Source organism: Dreissena polymorpha, chromosome 11 (genome assembly GCF_020536995.1).
Source record: "Dreissena polymorpha isolate Duluth1 chromosome 11, UMN_Dpol_1.0, whole genome shotgun sequence".
NCBI classification, from domain to species: domain Eukaryota; kingdom Metazoa; phylum Mollusca; class Bivalvia; order Myida; family Dreissenidae; genus Dreissena; species Dreissena polymorpha.
Window position 1 is genome coordinate 36,450,391 of NC_068365.1, and position 24,017 is coordinate 36,474,407.

General features: G+C 34.3%; 1 protein-coding gene across 1 annotated transcript; it reads right to left on the minus strand.

Moving 5' to 3' along the window:
- Window positions 1–616: 616 nt before the first annotated feature.
- Window positions 617–23,772, minus strand: LOC127851436 (arginyl-tRNA--protein transferase 1-like). Its single transcript, XM_052385208.1, is given in 11 exon segments — window positions 617–1,878; window positions 4,209–4,326; window positions 5,407–5,506; window positions 7,213–7,394; window positions 8,162–8,323; window positions 10,235–10,336; window positions 17,965–18,074; window positions 18,399–18,715; window positions 21,252–21,315; window positions 23,674–23,730; window positions 23,733–23,772. Coding segments are annotated over 11 exon segments (1,434 nt in total). The 3' UTR covers window positions 617–1,696.
- Window positions 23,773–24,017: the final 245 nt, after the last annotated feature.

Genomic DNA, 24,017 nt, shown 5'->3' on the forward strand with positions numbered 1-24,017 from the left:
AAATTTTGACTTACAAATTATATATTATATTATAAACAGGCATTTGTTGCATTCCATTAGACAACACAAAGGACAAGTTTACAAACACTTTTTTATATACATTTAATACAGTAACATAATATTTAATAGGCGTATATAAGAAAATTATTTATAAAAAAAGCACAATAAAAGTAAAAGTATCATACATAACATTCATTATTTGTAATATGGAATTAAGTAAAGAAACTTTCAGAAATCTTTTGATTTTCTTGAAAGCTTTGTGGGTGAAATATTTTAAATCAAATTTATGCTGTTTTTGTAATTACTGGATCTTATATAACAAACGCATTTTCCAATGCAATTAGCAAATATTAACAATTAATGATAAAACAAATATTTTTCTTTATGGCTACTGTGTAAATGTGATATTTTTTTTACAATTGTTATCATTCCAACCCGATGTGATTTGTAATGTATAATTATAATTCCCAAATATGTGAATAGGTCGTAATGTTACAATAAACCATACAAAATCAAATTTAAATATTTAAGCAACTGAATCCCTTACTACAGCAAAATATTGTGTTACAAATAAGTACACTTATTGCATTTAAATAATTAAAATAAACAAAACTGATAAGTTGGTAAATTATTTATTGAATTTTATTACAAATATGTTCAAATTACCACTTACTTTAAAAACAAACACACTACAATTTAAGTTATGGAATCCACCTACATTATCAATATATGTAATGTACAATAAAGCATCAAAAGACTTTGAATAAAGAAGAGACTTGGAAATTGCAATGTTCATATGAATAATTATAGAAAGGCATGGCGATAAAAATAAATATGAGAAAAAAAATCACTTATATGCAGTGCTCCAGCTAGGATTTGAAAAGGGCAGGGGGCTTTTTTGTCAAAACGGCACTTTGGACGCACAGTATTTTGTCAAAAGGGCACTTTGGACGCACAGTATTTTGTCAAAAGGGCACTTTCGAGCACCCAGGCGTTTCTGGAAGCTTCCTCTTATATGTTAATTTATTTATTAATAGTTGCTAGAATATATTATTCCCATTATTATTAAACAATTCAAATATAATGTCTACAATGAGGAATAAATTAATTGCAATGTATTGTAATAAGAGATTTATTAATCATCATATGTTTTTTGTTTTTGTTTTTTTTAAATGCAGGAGGGGGCCCAAGGAAGGGCATGGCGGAGGTTCTGAAGGGCAGGGCTGGGCGCCCTTCAATTTAGGCCTAGCTGGAGCACTGTATATGTAAAGTAGTAAGTAAGACCTCAAGGCCCAAATTCGTCGATGCAATCTAAGACTTACGGTCAGATAACACTCAATAAAAAATTCCTATAGTGTCCAATTATGAAACGGCAAACTTTGGAGGAATTTTCTTGACTTTCCTTTACTTGTGATTGTGCAAGTCTAAGTCCACTTAGGAAAATTTCATTAAAAAAGATGTTACTTCTCAGAAAATACTTTTGCCCAGATGCAGACACTGGCAGAAAACTGGGTTCGCAAATAAATTTTTGACAAAAGCCCAAAACCACATTGAGGGCGTCCCAAAACTTAAACTCTCAATTTATCCTCCAACAAAATGCGCCAAAACACACTAACACACAAACGATTCAGGAGATAACCACGAAAGACACATTTATTATAAATTATAAAATATAAGAATCACAGAATGAGACCAACTATTTCCTAAACAGTAGCATACGCTCTGCACACTTCTTCCCGACGAAGCCTGCATACTCTGTGACCTCGGCCGTGTCTGTGGACTTTCTCATGCTGAGAGCTTTGTACACGGTGTAGGGCATCGCTTGACGTTGGAACAGAACCATCACATTCTCCAGATCTACGACACCGTTCTTGTCCTCTGAAGAATATATGTGAAAGTGATGGATGATACCGATGAAGTGTTTTGAAGTCAATGGATTATTTAAATTAAATTTGACATTAACATATCTGTTTTAGCTCAATTTCCATGAAAAGCCCAAGGTTAATTGGAATGCTCTTTAGTTTGTTTTCAGGTAAAAACTTGGTACTTGGTGTCTTTGAAAAAGATCTTAAGAACGCTCCCACACTAGTGATCGAACCCTTAGTGGCAATAAAAATGTCATATTTGTAATGCAAGGTAAATATAGTCAGTCTTTGAAAAATAATTGTAACAGACAGACCTGTCGAGTTGTGCATTTCAATCATATATTAAATTATATTACATATGTTTTATCATATGGATAATTAGTTCCGAAGATATTGATTTGAAACAGAGTAGAATCTTGGTTTTATTACATGCCCATAGCTAAACTGACGATATTCATGAAACCTTTAAAATACAAGAAACAGGATAGGAATTCCTTATGCACAGAGTGCAATCCATTTCCATATTGAACTGGAAAAAAACTGACTTTACAATTACATCTGTAATGTACAAATAATAATGGCATCATGATCATAATGTACGGGTGATTGTTCTATGGTTTCACTATGCTATTTTTATGTTCTGAATTTTTAATTTGTTTGATTGGTGTCTTGAAACATTGTTTTTTTCCTCATGAAAAGGTACATCATAAATGGAATATTTTATGGCGTTGGTGTTCTGACAAATTGTATTGCAATGCAGCCTTCTAGCTATGTGAAATTCAATGTCTTTAAAACAACTTGTTCAATAGACCCCACATTCATGTAATATTTGCTATCTATGTGAAGGGAATTCATGAATAGAGAAGCTTAACCACTATATATTTATTTAATGATGGCTGGTTAATAAAACTACTGCATCAGATTATCAGACTTTGTTTGCATATACATGTACTGTTCATCAGTATTATTGCAGTAGTTAACTGTTAAACACACATTTAATGCAAATGCAGCTAACCAAACTATTTCTTTTAATAATATGAAGATAAATCAAACTTTTCACAAAAGTTAAAACTGAAATTTTCCTTAAAAATGGTTTGTTTTATAAGGATTTTTTTCATTTAACCATGCCGAAATCTAGAAAATTTTGCCATTGATACTCTAGTGGTTAATTTTGTGCTGCTCAATAGCATTTTTTAAATGTAAAAACAAACTAAATAAACACAAAATTGTGAGAATATTACCTTTTATAAATATTACAAAACAACAAAAAAAATTTTTTCACACAAACTTTGTAAACATGGACTGTCTAGTGTCTTATTATGGTTGCAGATTGAAAGGAAAGTTATCAAAATTTGTAACTAAAATATTTTTGATGACTGTTTTCAAATTTACAACTAATAAATTCCTTAAAGACAACAAACAATATGTTCACAATCAAGCTTACAATCAAAAGGTAAACAAATTCAGCAGAAAGAAGAGAAACAAAACACAATTCCCCCTACTGCGCCACTTTGATACATGTTATTTATCCTTGAAGGATAACCTTGACCGTTCACCACTCTAAATGTGCAGCTCCATGAGATACACGTGCATGCCAAATATCAAGTTGCTATGTGAAGGGACATAGAAGTTATGAGCATTTTTCGAAACCGAAATGCAAAGTGTGACGGAAAGACAGACAGACGGAGAGACGGATGGACAGTCCGATAACTATATGCCCTCCTTCGGGGGCATAAAAAATGGTATCGCAAGAATACAAATTACGACTATACATGAGTTTTGTGCTCACATAATTGAGTCTGCATTCTTTAACCCTTCTAAAACACAATTGGAGCTTGTATTTGACCACATTTTACAGCAAGACAAAGACAATCACCTGAGATACCATGGAAAGTAACTGTTCTGAGACAGTAGTCCTTCTAAAGATTTCATATACGTAAGACCCATAAGAAAAACTGTCCCAACAATCAGGCAGTTATATTTTTAAACAAACAACACAATTTTTTATACTTAGCTAAAATATTTACCAGTTTTTTTTAAATGTTGTTAGCAAGTACTAAGATGAGTGTGTTAAACATGTGACTTTTGTAGTGTTAAAATGATTTTTCTTCAGCCACAAAAAGAAAACTGCCCTGCCTCATGGTGGCCAATCGTAACAAAGGACAACAAACATTTTACAAAAGACTATCAGAAAAACTCAACACGATCACGTTATGCTTAGTTGAGATTAAAACAAGCATGTTTGTTTGTTTTCAACATGTATATGTTAACATACTTGAATATTACACATATTACGTCCTGCGGTGCTAGAAGCATTGTTGGTTGTAAAGTGTAACCCCTTACTTTTATCACTGTCAGAGAAGCGACAGTATTTCTTCTCGTCCAACATGGGCGCACACTTCTCCACGAGGTAGAAGTCGTACGTCTCTGGACATGCCAGGTAGGATGGGTAATACCCACCCTGCAAAATACAACAACATCAAATTTCCTTGCTGACTAATACAACATCACTCAGTCTCCTTTTGCACAGCAGTCTTCAAAATAATTTGACAAAACAGAATGGACAGTTAATATCTACAGTAGAAAATACCAATAACACAATTATACTTTAGCTGACAATATATCACATATTTATCAGTTGCAAAACAGACGTTTTCATTACATTAAGTGTGCTAAGCTGCACAATCTTTGGATATATAGCATGGCCAAAGCAAAATTCAATACATTTCATTTACAATTTAATAAGAGTTCCAACTTTTGACACAATACATCCATTTAAGGTCTTTGGTTACATTGATCAACTTTGATGATTGTAAGATTAAGTGCTTCAAGCACTCTGGCTGTTTAACAAACTTGGCTGAGATATTTTGGCCACAAACATAATCACTTAGTTTCATGATGATCCAATGTTAATAAGTTATTGAGTTGACCTTTAATGGATGCTGTGTGCCTGCCAGCCAAACAACCAGCCACAGGTGTTCCCTTGTGCACCATTTGTTAAACAGGCATATAAATAGGACAGGTAAGGTGCATCCTAAAAATACTTAATCATCCCTGTGAATGAAGCTCGCCTACTATAGTATGAAGAATAACTGGCAGCTGTTTAATAAATGGTTGCAGAGAAGTTGCAATTCCATGGAGCATTTTCTATTCATAATTTGCAACTTCTCAACTTCTCAAGGGAAGTACCTAAGTTTTAATACAATATTGCAGTCAACAGGCAACAAATGTGTGCACCTGCAATTTGTTTAATGAAATGGGAGTCAGGTTGCAAGTTTAAATTCTGTTAAAAACAGCATAAATAACATTCCTGCAACCATGTATGAAATGGCTCACAGTAATGTTATTTTCCAGTGGGTTACTTCCCTTAACAGTTAAATGTTAAAAGTTGGTTACTTCCCTTGCTCTGTTTACTAATAAAAATTATTTTAAGTCTCCAGATTTTGAATACAACTAAAATCGTATCATGTTTCCAATGTTTGACATGCACGTTTTTAACAATATTCTTTTCATAGTTATCATATTCAGAAGTTGACCTCACCTTGTACCTCATTTTTGGACATGAGTGTATATAAAAGCCCATGTAGTAGTAAAGCATGGCTTTAGACTGCCTATGCAACTCTCGAACAAATGCTATCTCTCTGAAATGTGCAATCATCAAAATCATCATCATTACCAATACTGCATGTAAGAAAAAAACAACATTTTTTTATTTTTGGGCATATGATCAGTTGTCTCCTTTGGTGGCTAAAATTTGTTTAATAACATGCTAACTACTAATATTATACCTCACATAAATTTGTTTCTTCTTTGTGTATATAAACTTCACAGGTCCGTTATTTTGAATAGTGCCCTGTAAAGATGCACGCGCATCTAGTCAGAGGGCGCTATAACGTAATAGCATCCACTGACTAGATGCGCGCGCATCTTACAGTGCCATGCCCGCTAGAATGTAAGTTTTTTGTAACATTTGTGCAAGTTTTACAATGCAAAGATTTTATTTATATACTTAGGGTAAACGCACGATTTGTTTGGCAGGTCACCAGTATGTGTTTTATATTATTAATCACATCTTAAAAGGTACAAAAATTATAAACTATATTTGGGATCAATGTTTTGCAACATGTTGTCTGTGATATAAGCAGTAATCTTTATATAAAATGTACCTCAATTTGTGAAATGCTTTACAATAAAAATGAATTTTGTATCAAGAAGCAAATTTTTCTGTGTCAAACTTTTGCAGGGAGACAACTCGCGCATAACAATACTACGGTACATATTATTGAAAGTAACTGATAAATATTAATGGAATTTATATTGTGTTATTTATTTTTATTTCTATTGACATTTATCTGCACAAAAATGTTCGGTATAATATAAGAAATAGAAAACCTCACTTCAGGCCCAATGGCAGAATAGTGATCAGCCAGGAAGCCCCAAATAGAATATGGACCTCAGCCTCTATTTGGGGCTTCCTGGCGGTCACTATTTTGCAATAGGGCTCAGTGAGGTTTTCTATTTCTTAATTGGGGTCATAATTCAACTTGGTGCTAACAACATCTTCTGCCTTCATCATAATTTTCGTTAAAAGGAAGTCTCTTCTTAACGAAAATCCAGTCTCGGCGGAAAGTATGTTATTGAGTAGCCTGTGGGGACAGGATAAGCTTATCTGGGACACCACTTTATGCACATGGATTAAGCCAAGGTTTCCAAGAATGATGTTCAAATCATCAACTTCACCAGACAGTTTTATAGTATGATACACAGACTTCAACAAAGTTTACTTCATACTGATAAAATATCTTTGTTTTAAAAATACTATTGCTCTTTGCTTTGATCAATCTGACAAGCCACAAAAAGCATGCTCAGGCACTTTAGGACTTAAATCCTATTTACATCAACAGCTTCTGTAAGTTTAATAAAGGTTTGAACGGCTAAACACAAAGTGATTTAATTAAATAATCATAGCGTTTTTCATGAAATAAAAATAAAATATCTAGTTAAAAAACTTTTGAATATCTCAAATTATGATGTCAAACAGTGACTAAAGAAATGACATATACTGGCAGACTGTCATGTACATACATATACACAAACATACATAAACATAATCTTAGTTTAAACTATATATTATTATTTCAGCTTGATTGCATAGAAAGCCTTAGGCTTATTTTGAAACGCTCTTGAGTCTGTTTCCTGGTAATAGAACCAGTTCTTGGTGTCTAAGGGGGAAATCTAAAGAACGCTCCCACAGTGGGGATGGAACCGATGACCTCCCAATCGCTAGGTGGACATCATATCCACTATACCACGGCCACCTATGTAAACATGATCTTAAAAGCCTTACCTTAAAGCAGAGTAAGTCCCAAGGGAGAGAAATGCATAATCAGGGTCATAGTACAGGTACTTGGATGAGACAAGGGAGGGAAGTATGTCGATGACTCCCACACAGATTATCTTCCCATCGAAAATGTACTGCTGGTGGAATGAGCCGTACCCCTTGCGCAACGTGCCGCCAGGATGATCTGCCTGCATGATAAACATTACATGAAAGATAAAACATGCAGTTTAATTGCTGGGTTATACAGTCGAGTAATACAGTTGCCTTATAGAAATAATTCATTATCTGCCTTGAAAAATATAAGCCTCAATATGATTTCAAAATATAGAGGCAATCAACTTAAAATTCCTCTAAAATTCATTTGATCCATCTTCAATTGAGTCAAATTTTGAGGACTCATATTCAAAAAGAATTCAAAGTAAAAGTAGCCATAAAGAGCAGTATGGGGAGATTTTGAAATCAAATACCATATATATTAATGATGCAGTGAGATGGACAAAGACATGCTTGATGTGTTGACAGTTTTAAAAAGCACATTAACTGACTGACATTTTGTTAAGGTACACTTTGAGTACACAAAGAGAAATACATTGAACCTTGTTATGGGAAAACTGGGCTAAATGCATGTTTTTAAAGGGTCCATCAACAGTTCATTGAATATTTTGTTTACAAAATGTCTGTTCTTAAAGAAAATCCAGTTCAGGCTGAAAGACATATAACACAAAAGCATTAAGCCCAGTTTTCGCAGAATGAGGCTCCATTTAACAGTTTCAGCCAATGCCCAAACAGCAGCGAATGCCAAGACAGCAGCCAATGCCCACACAGCAGCCAATGCCCGGACAGCAGCCAATGCCCAGACAGCAGCCAATGCCCAGACAGCAGCAAATGCCCAGACAGCAGCCAAAATAGGGTTAGTCTAATAATAAAAACATTACAACAAACAGCATGGCAATACCTCCAGCGGTGTTTCAACAAGAAACCCGTCATAGGCTCGTTTAGAACACTCCTTCTCATCATCGCCATGTACGGCCATTTGATAGCGCTTGTACACATCATACGATGAGGAATAGCTTGATTGAAACTCGCTCGATTGGGGGCCAGACCTTACTAATTTGATCTGCAGATATAGAAATAAAAAATCATGAGAAGGTGTTTGGAACGTCCCAAACGTACCTCTAGTGGAGAGTCGACAAGAAAGCGCGTGTACTGGTGTAGATCTGGTTTGCTGGGTTCGTCTTTGTGGATGGCTATCTGGTATTTCTGATACACTTGGTGGGACTCCTTCAGTGAAGACTCAAACTCTTCACTTCTGGGGTTAGATCGAACGGTTCTTATCTGTCCATGGAGGAACATTGAATTCACACGGGTACTATCAGGCAAGAATGAAATATTTTATGTTTTCTTAATCATTAATATCAATTACAACCATGAAGTTTCATGTTAAATTTTGCATGGTATCTCAGATATAATCCTGAAAAAATTCATCATACAAAAAATCAAAACAAAGGGCAATAACTCTCATTAAAGAATGTGTAGGTCTATGGTTCTTGAGCATGGCATTCCTCCTCATTGATGTATATATACACCTATGAAGTTTCATGTTGATATCTTTTATAGTTTCTGAGAATCAGATATACCCGTACCTAGCTCTAAAAAATTGTGTGACAGGCAGACAGACAAGTCCAATTCTATAATATCCCTCCGCCTTTGCCAGGGATAATTATAAATTGTGAACAAGTTATAAAAAAAGAGAAAAATGCTGTATGAGAAAGCAAATACATTGTGTTAATCCTGATTTTAGAAAGTGCAAATTTAAACAACTTTTAAGATTTTTGTAATCGTAAGTCTGGCCTTTTGGGACTGTATGATTTTATAATTATTATTGCTTGGTTTCAGATAATATGTGAATATATAATATATTATATGTCACGAAACACCATCTATATCTATTTTTTGTAATAGGAAACTTATGTTCTGACCAAGTTTCAACAAGATTGAATGATATATACTAGCCTCTAGAGTGTTCACAAGTTGTTTCTGTTATTTGACCTAGTGACCTAGTTTATGACCCTACATGACCCATTTGAACTTGATTGAGATATCATGAGGACTCATGTTCTGACCAAACTCCATGAAGATGGGTAATAAATATGGCATCTAAAGTGTTCACAAGCTCTTTCTTTAATTTAAGTTAGTGGCATAGTTTTTAACATAACCCAGTTTCAAACTTGGACAATATATACATGGGACTAGTGTTCTGATCAAGTTTCATGAAGAATGGGCAATAGGTGTGGCCTCTAGCGTGCTCATAAGCTTTTTCTTTAATATAAATGTGGTGATTAGTAGCTATAAATAATAACCTTAAGAAGACTAGGGCTGTTTGTAAAACATGCATGCCCCCCATATGGGCTGTCAGTTGTAGTGGTAGCCATTGTGTGAATACGTTTCGAGTCACTTTGACCTTGACCTTTGACCTAGTGACCTGAAAATCAATAGGGGTCATCTGCCAGTCATGATCAATGTTCCTATGAAGTTTCAGGATCCTAGGCCTAATAATTCTTGAGTTATCATCAGGAAACCATTTTACTGTTTCGAGTCACTGTGACCTTGACCTTTGACCTAGTGACCTGAAAATCGATAGGGGTCATCTGCCAGTCATTATCAATGTATCCCTGAAGTTTCATGATCCTAGGCGTAAGCATTCTTGAGTTATCATCAGGAATTCATTTTAATATTTCGAGTCACTTTGACCTTGACCTTTGACCTAGTGACCTGAAAATAGTTAGGGGTCATCTGCCAGTCATGATCAATGTACCTATGAAGTTTCATGATCCTAGGCCTAAGCATTCTTGAGTTATCATCCGGAAACCATTTTACTATTTCGAGCTAGGCCTAAGTGTTCTTGAGTTATCATCCGGAAACCATCTGTTGGACGGACCGACCGACAGACCGACCGACATGCGCAAAACAATATACCCCCTCTTCTTCGAAGGGGGCATAATAATCTACATTAAACTCTTCTATGTACTTCTAATTTGTGAGCACATTTTGCTGCTTTACTGGGCTCTGATATGTAGTCTTCAAGTGTCTTCCCTGCTTGCTTCCCTTTGATGCTGCTGACGGCGGCCGTCTGAAATCAATCCAAAGCCAATTAGATACATCATTTCCCTTCTTCCATTTTCAGTGAAAATACAAACGTAATTAACATGTTGATTGTACTGAAGTGTTGTATATTTGCATTTTTATTTCAACAAGAGGACCATGATGGCCCAAGGTCACACACCTAAGTTCAAAATGAACAGCCACCTTTATGGCTCTAAAAATTATACAAGAGCACCGCATAACGGGTGCCACTCTCGGCTGCGAATCTTGTTAGATTTTTTAAATTTTTTTTTAGAGGTCACAGTGACCTTGACCTTTGACCTAGTGACCCAAAATGGGTGTGGCGTGTGGAACTCATCAAGGTGCATCTACATATGAAGTTTCAAAGTTGTAGGTGGAAGCACTTTGATTTTAGAGCCAATGTAATGGTTTAATCACGACGCCGGCGGACGTCGGACAGCGGACGATGGATGAACAGGCTATGACAATACCTCGGGTTTTCTCCAAAACAATTTCAAAAGTTTTTAGTAAAACATACATGTGTGTTAGGAAAATACTCTAACAGACGTGTTTTTTTTTAATTTGCTAAAGGATCACCAAAGGTAGATTTCTGAGAAATTTTGTATTTCTGTATTTCACTTGGTGCTCAGAGGAGCTTATATCCCAAAACATATAGATATTGAAATAATTACTTTTGGATAAATGTGTATTAAATTTCAATTGTATTTTGAAAAAGTACTGGGTCAATACTCACAATGGCCTTCAGTTAAAAGTTAAATAAATTTCTTTAAATCATAATAAATTGTTAGACTGTACATGTAGATGAATGATTTATTTATGCAATTTGTAAATAATGTAAAAGTTAAATAAATTTCTTTAAATCATAATACATTTTTAGACTGTAGATGAATGATTTATTTATGCACTTTGTAAATAATATTGTTTTTGGTGTTTCGAAAATAATCTTTTATTAGGAGTGTATTTCAAAATCTACCAGGTATTTTAATTATTTAAGGTACATTTTGTAAGAAACAAGAGCTGTCAGAGGACAGCGCGCTAAACTATTCGAGTGCTTGACAGTATAACGTAAGCCATCATGGGGAAATTGTTCATATTCAATAATTTATTAGACAATCTTTCAAAAATAAAAAAAAGGAAAAAAATTAATTTGGGGGGGGGAGTAGGGGGGGGCAGGGGGGTGGGGGTGAGAGGGGGGTATACTGTTGGGTGTGGTAATTTATAAGATGATGTTGAAAAAAAAAATTGAAGGGGAGGTTGGGGGGGAGGGATTCTGGGTAGGGGCGTGGGGTATTGTTTGGGTGGAATCCATTGTGGTATTTGGGTAAGTGTTGTTTTGTCAAAGTAATAATAAAATGTGATCATACATAAAGAAGTTATGGCAATTTAAGCAAAATGTTCAATTATCTAGTGTAAAAGGGGCCGTAATTATGTAAAAATGCTTGATACAGTGGTCTGCTCTTGTTTATAGGTTGGGGTCATGTTGGTAAACAAGTATGGAACATATAAAAGCAATATGTCAAAGGATATAGGAAATATTTGGGGTAGTACGCAAACTTTAAAACATAGATTTATCAATAATATGCATATTCTAAGTATAAAAGGGGCAATAATTATGACAAAAATGCTTGATAGAGTTGTCTGCTCTTGTTTAAAGGTTGGGGTGATGTTGGTAAACAAGTATGCAAAATATGAAAGCAATATGTCAAGGGACAATCAAAATAAATGGAGTAGTACGAAAACTTTAACATTTGCTGCATATTCTAAGTGGAAAAGGGGCCATAATTATGACAAAATGCTTGATAGAGTTGTCTGCTCTTGTTTATAGGTTGGGGTCATGTTGGTAAACAAGTATGCAAAATATGAAAGCAATATGTCAAGGGACAAAAAAAAAATTGGGGTAGTACGCAAACTTTAACATTTGCACGCTAACGCAGAAGCTAACGCTAACGGTAACGCAGACGGTCACGTCGACACCGGGGTGAGTAGGGTAGCTCCACTATATATATTTCATGTATAATAGTCGAGCTAAAAATGTCTATTTGAGCGTTTTACTTAAATATGAATTAATACATGAAGATTTGTGTAAAAGAAGACCCTGTTGAAGGACTTTCATATCAAAGTGTTAAAAATAAGATATCACTCAATATGTAAGATTGTGTAATCAATCATTTACAGAATGTAGTATAGTGTGACTATATGCAATGGTATGCTGGTTTCACTTTCTGTATGTTTAAATCTTCTGAACCGACATAATGGTAAAATGATAAAATGGAGCACAATTCAGCATCGCAATAATAGGATGATGATCACGTCAATTTTATAAAATACTCGCACATGTTATTGCAGATCATTCTGATATGTGAAACAAAAACAATTCACAAACAGAAACTTCTCATGAAACGTTAAAAATTTGGATTGTATTTATGATCTGATCAATGGAATGTTGTTATGCCTCATTGATAAATTTGTTACAGGTAATATGTTTCATGCTTGGAGATTTGTTGTTGCTATTTTAAGAGAAAGCATTGATTTTGGTTGAATGTATGTCATGAATTGTATAACAGCACTTCAGTAAATGTTTGTAATGGCCCGTTTTCAAAATATATTTGCAACTACTCTAAGACATACATTTTTTCTCGTCTCTAATAGCAATAATGCTTATAAAAAGATCTTCAGTTACACATATTCTTTGAACATGTGTTCCGACTGTCTCAAACATTTTTAAGACCTGAATAATAGCAATTTGAAAGACAAACCGAATGTTCACATTTCTACATGACAGGGAAATCTTTAAAAATTGACAACAGCACTTGGTTCCAATTTTTAAATATTAACATTCTTTCAATCAGTTGTTGTGGTTGTTGAAACCACATCTTTTCGGATGTAGAATGTGTGATGCTATAAGTGAACACAAGGTTTCAATAATTCTCATGTTCTCCACACAAAAACTGTGTCCTTTGACCCAAAATCTTCCCCCTCAAACTCATGATTGGAAACAAAAACTGTGACAAAGGACTTGAAACACTTACCGGTATCTTCACAAAGATACCCGCTACTTAAATTATCTAATGGTTGCACACAATCTCTAAAGATTATCACATATATCTATTATACAAACATGCCCTTTGACATTTTCATCAATGTTTTAAGTGTGTTATTGTCTGAAACAATGAAACTGAATATTAAACATCTTCACTATGGCAGATCACAGTCATTTCCGGGGCAGGGAATTTGACCACTGACAAAGGTGACATGGGGAATACATATTCAATCCCAAATAGAGAAACACTTAAATGTCAAGCATTAAAACAAAAAATTAAGGTTTGCCTAGAGCAAAAACAACCCTAAAATTACTTTATTGTGTCTAGTTTACTAAAATTAAAGTATTAATTTTAAAGAGTAAAGTGGGAAACATGTCTTTATACTGATCATACATGAATTACTAACTTAATCACTATTAGGGAAAGATCTAGAGTGATATATCAGGACAAATCTGAAATACAAGGTTCTGCACCCTGATCCTTTTTTACCCTCCCCCTCTACTGCCCCTCTTGGTTATTTAAACAAAAAAGTATGTTGAAATGTAATATATTTCAACTAGAGTTCACTGGAAAATGAATAGATACTGCTGCTTTTAAACATTATTTACAATATTTAGATTAAGAAATCCATAATGACATTTGCATGGTTTTGCAGTCCACCCTTCTACTTTTCACAGGCACCCTGTACTATTGTGATTGTAGATCTTTCCTCAGGTAACATTTCAATCTGCTACTGTCAGAGAGAAAACAGACAATTCTATCCAGTGTCAGCAGATATTACCCAGAGTAACAAGAGCACCACACTACGGGTGCCAACGCTCAGCTGTGGGTGCAATTTTGAATAAATGAAAGCTTGTCAGAAGAATATTTTGGTCACACAGAGGGCAGACGACGAGCTGGCTATGATAATACCTCAGGTTTTCTCTGAAAACAGCCGAGCTAAAAAGCATTCTGAGTCGGCAATATTTTGAGTTGAGATTAAATTTGTGATAAAGAAATTTTGAAACTGTGGGGTGTAGCTTTAAAAACTGTGACTTATACCACCCTTTTGTCAAATAAGAACATTTGGAATAATATATAGACAATATTTGTTGGATTTGGTGGAATATCTATTTTAATTCACAAGTGATCATAGAAAATATATGTTCTTCTTTAATGCTTACAAATGATAATCTTTGTATTTAAACTGGAGAATTACGCTAAAATAATGACGTATTATTTAACATAACAAGAGCACCGCATAGCGGGTGCAGTTTTGAATAAATAAAAGCTTGTCAGAAGTTTGATATTAGAGGTCACAGTGACCTTGACCTTTGACCTAGTGACCCAAAACTGGGTGGGGCGTGTAGAACTCATCAAGGTGCAGCTACATATGAAGTTTCAAAGTTGTACATGTAGGTGGAAGCACTTAGATTTTAGAGCCAATGTTAAGGTTTTAGCACGGCAGATGGCGGACGATGAGCTGGCTATGACAATACTTCAGGTTTTCTCTGAAAAAAGAAGAGCTAAAAAACCACAACGTCATTTCACAGTAAAACAGTGAAAAATATCAATAACTTTTCACTGCTAATTTTCACTATTGAAACAGTGAATTATCAGTTCTCACTCACTGATATTTCCCTTTAAAACACCAGAAAGCATAAAGTAAAAATGTTCTTTGAGTGAGTAGGCTCAGTACATGTATTCAGATTCCCATATAAACTAATGTAAATAAACATTAGTAAGTTTCTTCCAAACTGAGGTCAGGTTACTACAACTGACAGACCTGTCAACTCAAATCATGAATGAATTAGCAATCAAAGGGTGACCCAAGTTCATGATACAACTCACTTAGCTATGTATCTAATCTACAATACAATAACATGTGTAGGGCGTTATCTGATGTTTTGAAGATACAAGTGAGCTGACCATTATCAGAAAAGGTATATCCAACAGAAAATAATGTGGTCAGCATCTGCACCAGACATATGATATCTTTCTTTTTCTTGTGGATTTCTATCCAACACATCATTTTTTGGAGGCCATGGTTTAATCACACAGGTGACTATGTCAAAATCACTGCACAAGTCATTAAATGTGTGTATGCTTTAGTCATGTCACAACGGATTGTGACAATCCATAGGCAAAAACTAACCATTGGTGATCTGATTGGATATCACATAATCCTGCAAATTTTCCACTTAAAACGTTTTTTTTTATATATTTTTCAATAACATCATTTAGAGTTATGATAAGGAATGCAAATAAATAATGTTTTTTACTTCTGAATAGTAAGAATTTAAACATAAAGGCATTAGTTCTTCTGGTTTAATATACATAGGTCAGAAATAACAATTGTTAGTTTATTCTCGTTATTAACAAAAATTGCAAGCATCAAATGAAAATTATTTAGTTTTTTCATAACCTAACAATTTTCTCTGAACATACATGTAGATTGAAATGTATATTTGATAGTTTTGAAAAAACAAGAGGGTCTGAAAGGCCCAAAGTCGCTCACCTGAGATAACAAGATATTATCCGGACAAATCGGACAAATCTTCTGACTAAGTTTCATGAAGATCGGAAAATAAATGTGGCCTCTAGAGTGTTAATAAGGTTTTACTTTAGCCATATAAGGAAAAATGCCCCGCCCCGTGGCAGCCATGTTTTTCAACCAACCAGCATCATTTTTGAACTCTTCCAAGATATTATCAGGATGAATCTTCTGACCAAGTTTTATGAAGAACGGACAGTAAATGTGGCCTCTAGAGTGTTAACAAGATTTGACTAAAGCCATATAAGGAAAAATGCCCCACCCCTTGGAAGCCATGTTTTTCAAGCAAACATAATTATTTTCGAACTCATCCAAAAATATCATTGAGACCAATCTTCTGACCGAATTTCATGAAGATTGGACAATAAATGTGGCCTCTAGAGTGTTAACAAGGTTTTACTTAAGCCATATATAGCCATATAAGGAAAAATGCCCCGCCCCTGGTGGCCATGTTTTTAAAGCAACTAAAATCATTTTCAAACTCATCCAAGATATCATTGGGACAAATCTTCTGACCACGTTTCATGATGATCAGAAAATAAATGTGACCTCTAGAGTGTTTATAAGGTTTAAATATAGCCATATAGGTTAAAATGATCCGGCCCGTGGTGGCCATGTTTTTCAACAACCAGCATCATTTTTGAACTCGTCCAAGATATTATTGGGATGAATCTTCTGACCAAGTTTCATGAAGATCGGACTATAAATGTGGCCTCTAGAGTGTTAACAAGATTTTACGATAGCAATATATAGCCATATAAGGAAAAATGCCCTGCCCCTTGGCAGCCATGTTTTTCAAGCAACCAAAACCATTTTCGAACTCATCCAAGACATCAATAAGACAAATCTTCTGACCATATTTCATGAAGATTGGACAATAAATGTGGCCTCTAGAGTGTTAACAAGGTTTTACTATAGCCATATAAGGAAAAATGCCACGCCCCCTGGCAGCCATGTTTTTCAACCAAAGGGCATCATTTTTTAACTAGTCCAAGATATTATTGGGATGAATCTTTTGACCAAGTTTCATGAAGATTGGACAATAAATGTAGCCTCTAGAGTGTTAACAAGATTTTACTATAGCCATATAAGGAAAAATGCCCCCCCCTGGCAGCCATGTTTTTCAAACAAAGGTTACAATTTTTGAACTCATCCAAGATATCATTGGGACCAATCTTCTGAGCAAGTTTCATGAAGATCGGAAAATAAATGTGGTCTCTAGAGTGTTATAACAAGGTTTTACTATAGCCATATAAGGAAAAATGCCTCGCCCCCTGGGGGCCATGTTTTTCAACTAACCGGCATCATTTTCGAACTCGTCCAAGATATTATTGGGATGAATCTTCTGACCAAGTTTCATGAAGTTCAGACAATAAATGTCGCCTCTATAGTGTTAACAAGATTTTACTATAGCCATATATAGCCACATAAGGAAAAATGCCCCGCCCCTTGGCAGGCATGTTTTTCAAGCAAACGTAACCATTATCGAACTCATCCAAGATATCATTGAGACTAATCTTCTGACCAAATTTCATGAAGATTGGACGGGTAAATGTGGCCTCTAGAGAGTTAACAAGGCAAATGTTGACGGCGCACGACGGACGACGCACGGAAGAAGCTTATTAGAAATGTTACAATGGAAATTTTAAGTATTTCCTTATAATATTTTTTTTTCTGGTCTTATAGGTCGTTTGTGGTTTGTTAATGATATAACATAATGGTAACTGAATTTTGTGAAGAAACAGTCATTTGTTTTTTGTTTTTTTTTTCCTATCAGACAAAGCTGTATATATATTAATTACCAAAGGTTACACATTTACCTCACAACGACCACGTGTTAACCCTGTCCTACAAAAACACACATACACTCTGTCAATGGTGTATAACAGACTTCAACCCAAATAGGCCAACTATAAATCCCATAGCACATGTTACAAACAATCTATCATTTCTTATAATTCGACTCATCTGAAATGATGCTTTCATTATTTATAAATAATGATTCTCAGAGATTTTACATACTATAAATAATAAGTATGACACTATATGACAGCCTTTTACCTCGGAAGCGGATGTGCCATCTATTTTATTTGCCATTTTTGCCAATTTCCTCTCACGCCGGAGTTCCTTGGCCTTTTTGCAGGGTGGTTTGGTTGGATCTGGACCGGTTCCTGTGATAACACAAATATATCTTTTAATTGAAAGGCCCGTTGTAGAGTTTACAAATTCAAATCTATTTAAATTGTTCCACAATGATAGACATCTCTTATTCAATTGACTTTTACAGTAGTTTTTAATTAGTTATTAATCCCTCTAATATTTCCTCTTAATTTATTTTGACATTAAAAACAAAATGCTTAACATTCACATATGTACATGTAGATATGGTATTGCCATCTAACAGCTTAAGGGCCTTATTAACTGATATTAACAGATTTAAAATAAATGAAATAAACTAAATCTAAAGCAATTACCAATATTAATGATTAACAGACCTTTTCTCGGAACTTTATGTTCTTTTTCTGAGCCACTCAGATCTTCGGCAATATGTTCCTGATCTAAAGTTGCCGCCTGAGTACCCGGATTTTGTTCAGACTGGTTTTCACCATCAACAAAGTCATCCTGATCACCCAGAGGATTGTCATCATCCTTGTCACTGGTGGGCTTGATGCCTTCAATCAAGTACTTGTTGACCTTTTTTAAAACCTTTTTTTGTGACTTGCGCAGTTTGAAGTTGAGCACCTCACAGCGAATGGTGTATAGAGGACAGCAGGTTTGCTTCATGGTTGGTTTGTAACAGTACTTGCCACTCCTTAAGAAAAAAAGATGTCATATCCATGTAATGCAACCATAAATAATATTTGTCAACTAGTTGACTTTTTTTCTTGAATTGAAATCCCTCAACTGTACACTTATGAAAAAAAAATCTTAGTCCAAGGCCCATAACTTTGCCAAAAATTAATGGACTGCAACTAAACTCACACTTCGGTAAGTCATGTAATTAGACTCAAATACCAAAAATCAGCTTTAAGTCATTAAGTGTTACTACAAATGTATAGAAAATTTTCAAAGTCCAAGGCCCATAACTTCCCCAAAATTAAGAGGACCAGAACTAAACTCACACTTCATCTAACAGTCCTGAAGTCCTGTAGGTAGACTCACACAGCAAATATCAGGTCAATATCTAAAAGCGTTTTGAAAAAAAAGTCCAGAAAATGGAATGGAATGCCGGACAAACAGATGGGCAGACAGACGGACAGTCCGACTGCTATATACCGCCCTACCCTGGGCATAAAAACACACATACAACTATCATAGTAATCAGGGCACATTCTCATACCTGAGGAAATAGGCAAGGCCCACTCAGGAATGACCTTTTAAGCAAAACCCTTAACAAGCTGGAATTTCTGAATATTTTTAATATTCTTCTGATTTTTAGGAACTTCTATGTATAAATAGAAAAATTATACGTATACTTTACCATGAAAGATAAAAAATAATTGTTTCATTTTAATTAGGGATGCAAGAGGTTAACCGGTTAATCTACAGAAACGACCAGTTAACCGGTTACATTTTCGGGAAAAGGTTAACCTGGACAAAAGTATTTAATTATGCTTTTTTATGGAATAATTCGTACGATTGTACTTTTTCAGCGTGACACACTGCAAACTTGCGCTGGCGACTAGTTAAAACAATATACCACACAATCGACGGTAATAAATAACGCGTCAACAATCAAAGTAATAAAGCGATTAATCATACCTTTGTGATAACAAATAGGGGGTACGTTTTGATAATTGGCCCTATTGTTTTGTAAGACGTAATTGACAAATTATCGAACTCACCATAAAAATCAGTTGAGACATTGGACAGCTTATTGTGATGTTTTGTTAACCAATATCCAACACAGATTGCTCTCGAAAATACCGTGTTTATAAGTAACAATTTTATCAAGAATTGCATTCGTAGTTAAAATCTTGTCGAGTTAACGGCATATTTCTTTATCTGAATATAATATCATTAGTATAATTTACCTCCAACGATTCAACCATATCCGTCCGATGCAAGTTTTATTTAAGAAAGCAAATTATTAACTTATTAAATAATTAAACATCAATTAAAAATATTTAAAAAATAAAACCGTTAAATTTAGCATTTTTGTAATTGCTTAACATTTGGGCGCTATGGTACGTTAACAAACATACGTAACTGTCAGTATTTGTGATCATAATACTAGTAATTTTCGCTATTAAATAAATATACTGATTATATAAATTCTTAAATTTACAATTACATTTTGTTCCAAATTAATTTAATTTGCATTTGTGTCATTTATTTACCCACGTTTTTTAAATGTATAATGAATATCAAACAATAATAATTCGGCTACAGACGCTAAAATGCAAACTACAAACTATGCAATTATTGAATAAGAAGAGATGCGGATTCGTTGAGCACACATCACCCACTTTACGTCAAACTGGAAGGGAAAATAAAATTGAATATTAAGTGAATTTGAGTTTCAAAAATTAAAACAGAATGAACAAAGAAACAAACCGTTTTTTGTGAGCGATACGATGCAAACGTAATATAAGCGGTCAAACCAAAAATAAGTTATAAACACATGAAAATGTAGATTTTCTAGTTTTTTACTCCTATGCATATACATAGGGAAAAAAATATATATAACATACGTTTACAAAATTATTAAAATAAATTGTTTAATACATTTTAAAACAAAACTGGCATGTTATCAACGCAAGCAATGTCAAATTTGAAATTACTTTTGTTTCTATAGAGCAGTTCGAGCGGTATGACATTTTTTACGTACTCTAATCATTTAAACTACTTCAGGCGTTTTTGTTAATCGGTTAATAACCAGTTACAGCAAACGGTTAACCGGTTAATGATTTTTGTAACCTCTAGCATCCCTAATATTAATTTACATACATTGTAACTGAAGTAAATTAGAAATTTGAACAAAAGTTTAATAATCAATACACATGCACATATAATAAGAACGAATACCTTTTTGCAAAAATATAATGTATCCTTTTGATGATAATATAGCTCTGGCTATAAACAATTAAAAATTACTGGATAAACACAATTTCGATGCATGTTAACTCTTTAAGTGCTGGAACCAAATTTTGAAGGCCTTTGCAAACAGTATGGATCCAGATGAGACGCCACAGAATGTTTGCTTTTCTTATAGTATTTTTTTTTTAAATCGAAGAAAATGCTAATTTTAGAAATTCAATAGACGACATTTAGCAGAAGACGAATTCCCAGCATGCAAAGGGTTAATCAATAAATTCACTCTCAGACCTCAAAGATAAAAACCTCACCTTCTCCATCCTCTGTCCAAAAGATCTTGATAATCTTGCACTGTCATGGAATGTGCCCACATACCTGAATATATCAAGTTCCATTTGTCAGGTGCATATGTGCCAGGCTTTGGAAAAACCTTGCTTTACTCTTTCCCACTCAGAAGCAAAGTGAAATGGCTTTTGCAACTAGCATAAAACCAGAACAGCCTGCAAGTAACTCGCAGACTGTTCAGGTTTTATGCTGTTTGCTGCTCATCAGTATCTAAGAGTGAAATGAAGTCTTTAAAATTTGAATCTAGTAAGAAAGGTCTTAAATTAAATATAACTTTCTAAGGGACTACAAATGCGTGAAAATACGTATCTAAGTGGTACATGTATCTAAGTGGTATATAAGTGGTATCTAAGTGGTATATAAGTGGTATCTAAGTGGTATATTAAAAGGGTAAATGCATGTGCTTTAAAGGGACCTTTTAACAGACTTTGGTAGATATTGAAGTTTGTCATTAAATGCTTTATATTGATAAATGTTAAAATTGGATCTAAAAAGCTCCAGTAAAAAAAAACTAGAATAAAATAAAAAAATAAAAAAGTAACCCTCCACCGGGCTCGAACCATGACTCTTGGAGTAAAATTCTAACGCTTAGACCACTCTGCCATCCGTGTTCATACAATGGTTGATGTAAATTATATTTTATATAAGCAATCCTTGTAGTGTCACAAATATAACAACAACACAGAACTCTCCAAATTATTCAATTGTTTCGCCTTGCAACGCTGTATATTTTCAGTTTTTTTAAGGTTTATATGCATCAAAAGATGCATATAATCGAATAATTTATGGCATGGTAAATGTTCAGTACTACTGTTTCCTCACAAATATCATAACAACAAACGAAAATTTGCAAATCTGAAACAACTTTTATTTAATTTTGTCGATTTACCAAACAAAAAAAGGTCCGTTTAAGTGTTGTCCTGGATTAGCAATGCACTCCGCACAGGCAAATACATGAAAGAGGTGACATTTTCTGTTTTTGAAGTTTTTCACTTACAGGATGCCTTTTTAACAAAAATCCAGTCTAGTGCGTAAGTGTTATCTCCTGGCCTGTATAGCTGTGCTGACTGCACAGGCTAATCTGGGAGGACATTTTTTTGCACATGCATTAAAGCCCCGTTTTGCCCAGAGCCTGGCTAATTTATTATGGCTTATGGAGCTCAGATTCCCTGTGCGTACCTAAGAATGATTATATGTGCCAAGGCATATTTATGTATGATAAATCACAATTACAAACAAGAGTAAAAGATTAAAAAGGAACATTTTATTCTGAAATGATCAACATGAGCAACCATATATTTACAAGCCACCACATTGTCATAAAGTCACAAAAAATAATATTAATAAACATCTGTTTAAAAACTGTGACATTAAATACACCTCTATTTGTTTTTTTTAATTAAGAATTTGACATGTGAATAGTAAGTATAGCATGTGTATTTGTAGTTTCTGCCCCCAAGGGTTCAAAACACCAACTTTGGGGAAAGGGCCACAGCCTTTTTTCGGGGGAAAAAAGACTCAATTTGCTGGCTTTGGGAATGAAAAATATTGAGGTAGATTGGAAATTTAGAGAAAAATGCATGATTTTAAAGAAATTTCTGTAGGGGAAAGGGCCTGATTGGTTAAGGGGAAGAAAAAGAGGCCCCTTGCGAAGAATTTTTTTTTTTGCCCTGCCCTCTTAATGAATACATCTTAATTTTTTAAGTGAAAAGATCAAAAACACTCATTTTGTATACGTTAATATATTGCTAATAAGTATTCTGGGCATAACATAAAAAACCGCATTAGAAGATTGACAAATAGAACAGAAACTGTAAATTACAAGTAGAGAGTTATTAATACAAAAGTTTAATAACTGTTTAAGCTTTAATAAAATATTTTCAGTGAATAGAAAGTTTGGTTGGGCTTAAGCCTATTGCAATCGGAGTACTATCCCTGTTCAGTGGTAAACGTCTGGATATGCAGGTGAACATGCCAGTGAACATGTAGTGGATGTGATGCAGGTGTGTATGGAACATTCAGCCTTAGCATTCTGTAAATAAACAATTTTGACATGGCTTCAGCCGGAATTTAATCTATATTTGAAGGTTAATTCATTTATTTTTGTATTGTTTCCAATTAATTTAGAAATTCTGTGACTTGTTTCCTTATTTGTTTGATATGCGGTATCTGCAGGATAACCCGTAACTTTAGGGTCGAGTCCCAGACTGGCTGCACAATTTCTCTCCCAAGGATAATACCAAATGTGTATTTAAGGATAAGGAATTTTATGTATCAACAAAGACCCTTTGGCATTGCCTCTAATAAATATTAAGACAAGGCCCATTAACTTGTTTAGAGTACACAACTTTCGAAATTGTATGATCTAATTTCAAAATGGCAAGTTACCATGTGAATAATTGGTATCTGCACATCCACAATAGCCACATCTGTAACGCTCATTTCAGAAAAATACTCAACAACAGGAAACGTTTGAGTTGCGGCCATCGTTTACAGCAGCAACTTATTTATTTGGTATTGATTTGTTATTCCAATGTTTATCTGACAGCAATTAAACAATGCAGACTTTTGCAACAAAAGTAATTTTTCAATGTGTACCAAAACTATACAGGTTTACAATATACTAAATCTTTTGGGAGTTGCAATGCTATACTCTTTAAAACCTGATACATCATTTATAAGAAAGACACAATTTTCTGTGTGGGCACTTGCCATGACTTATTTTAGAATGT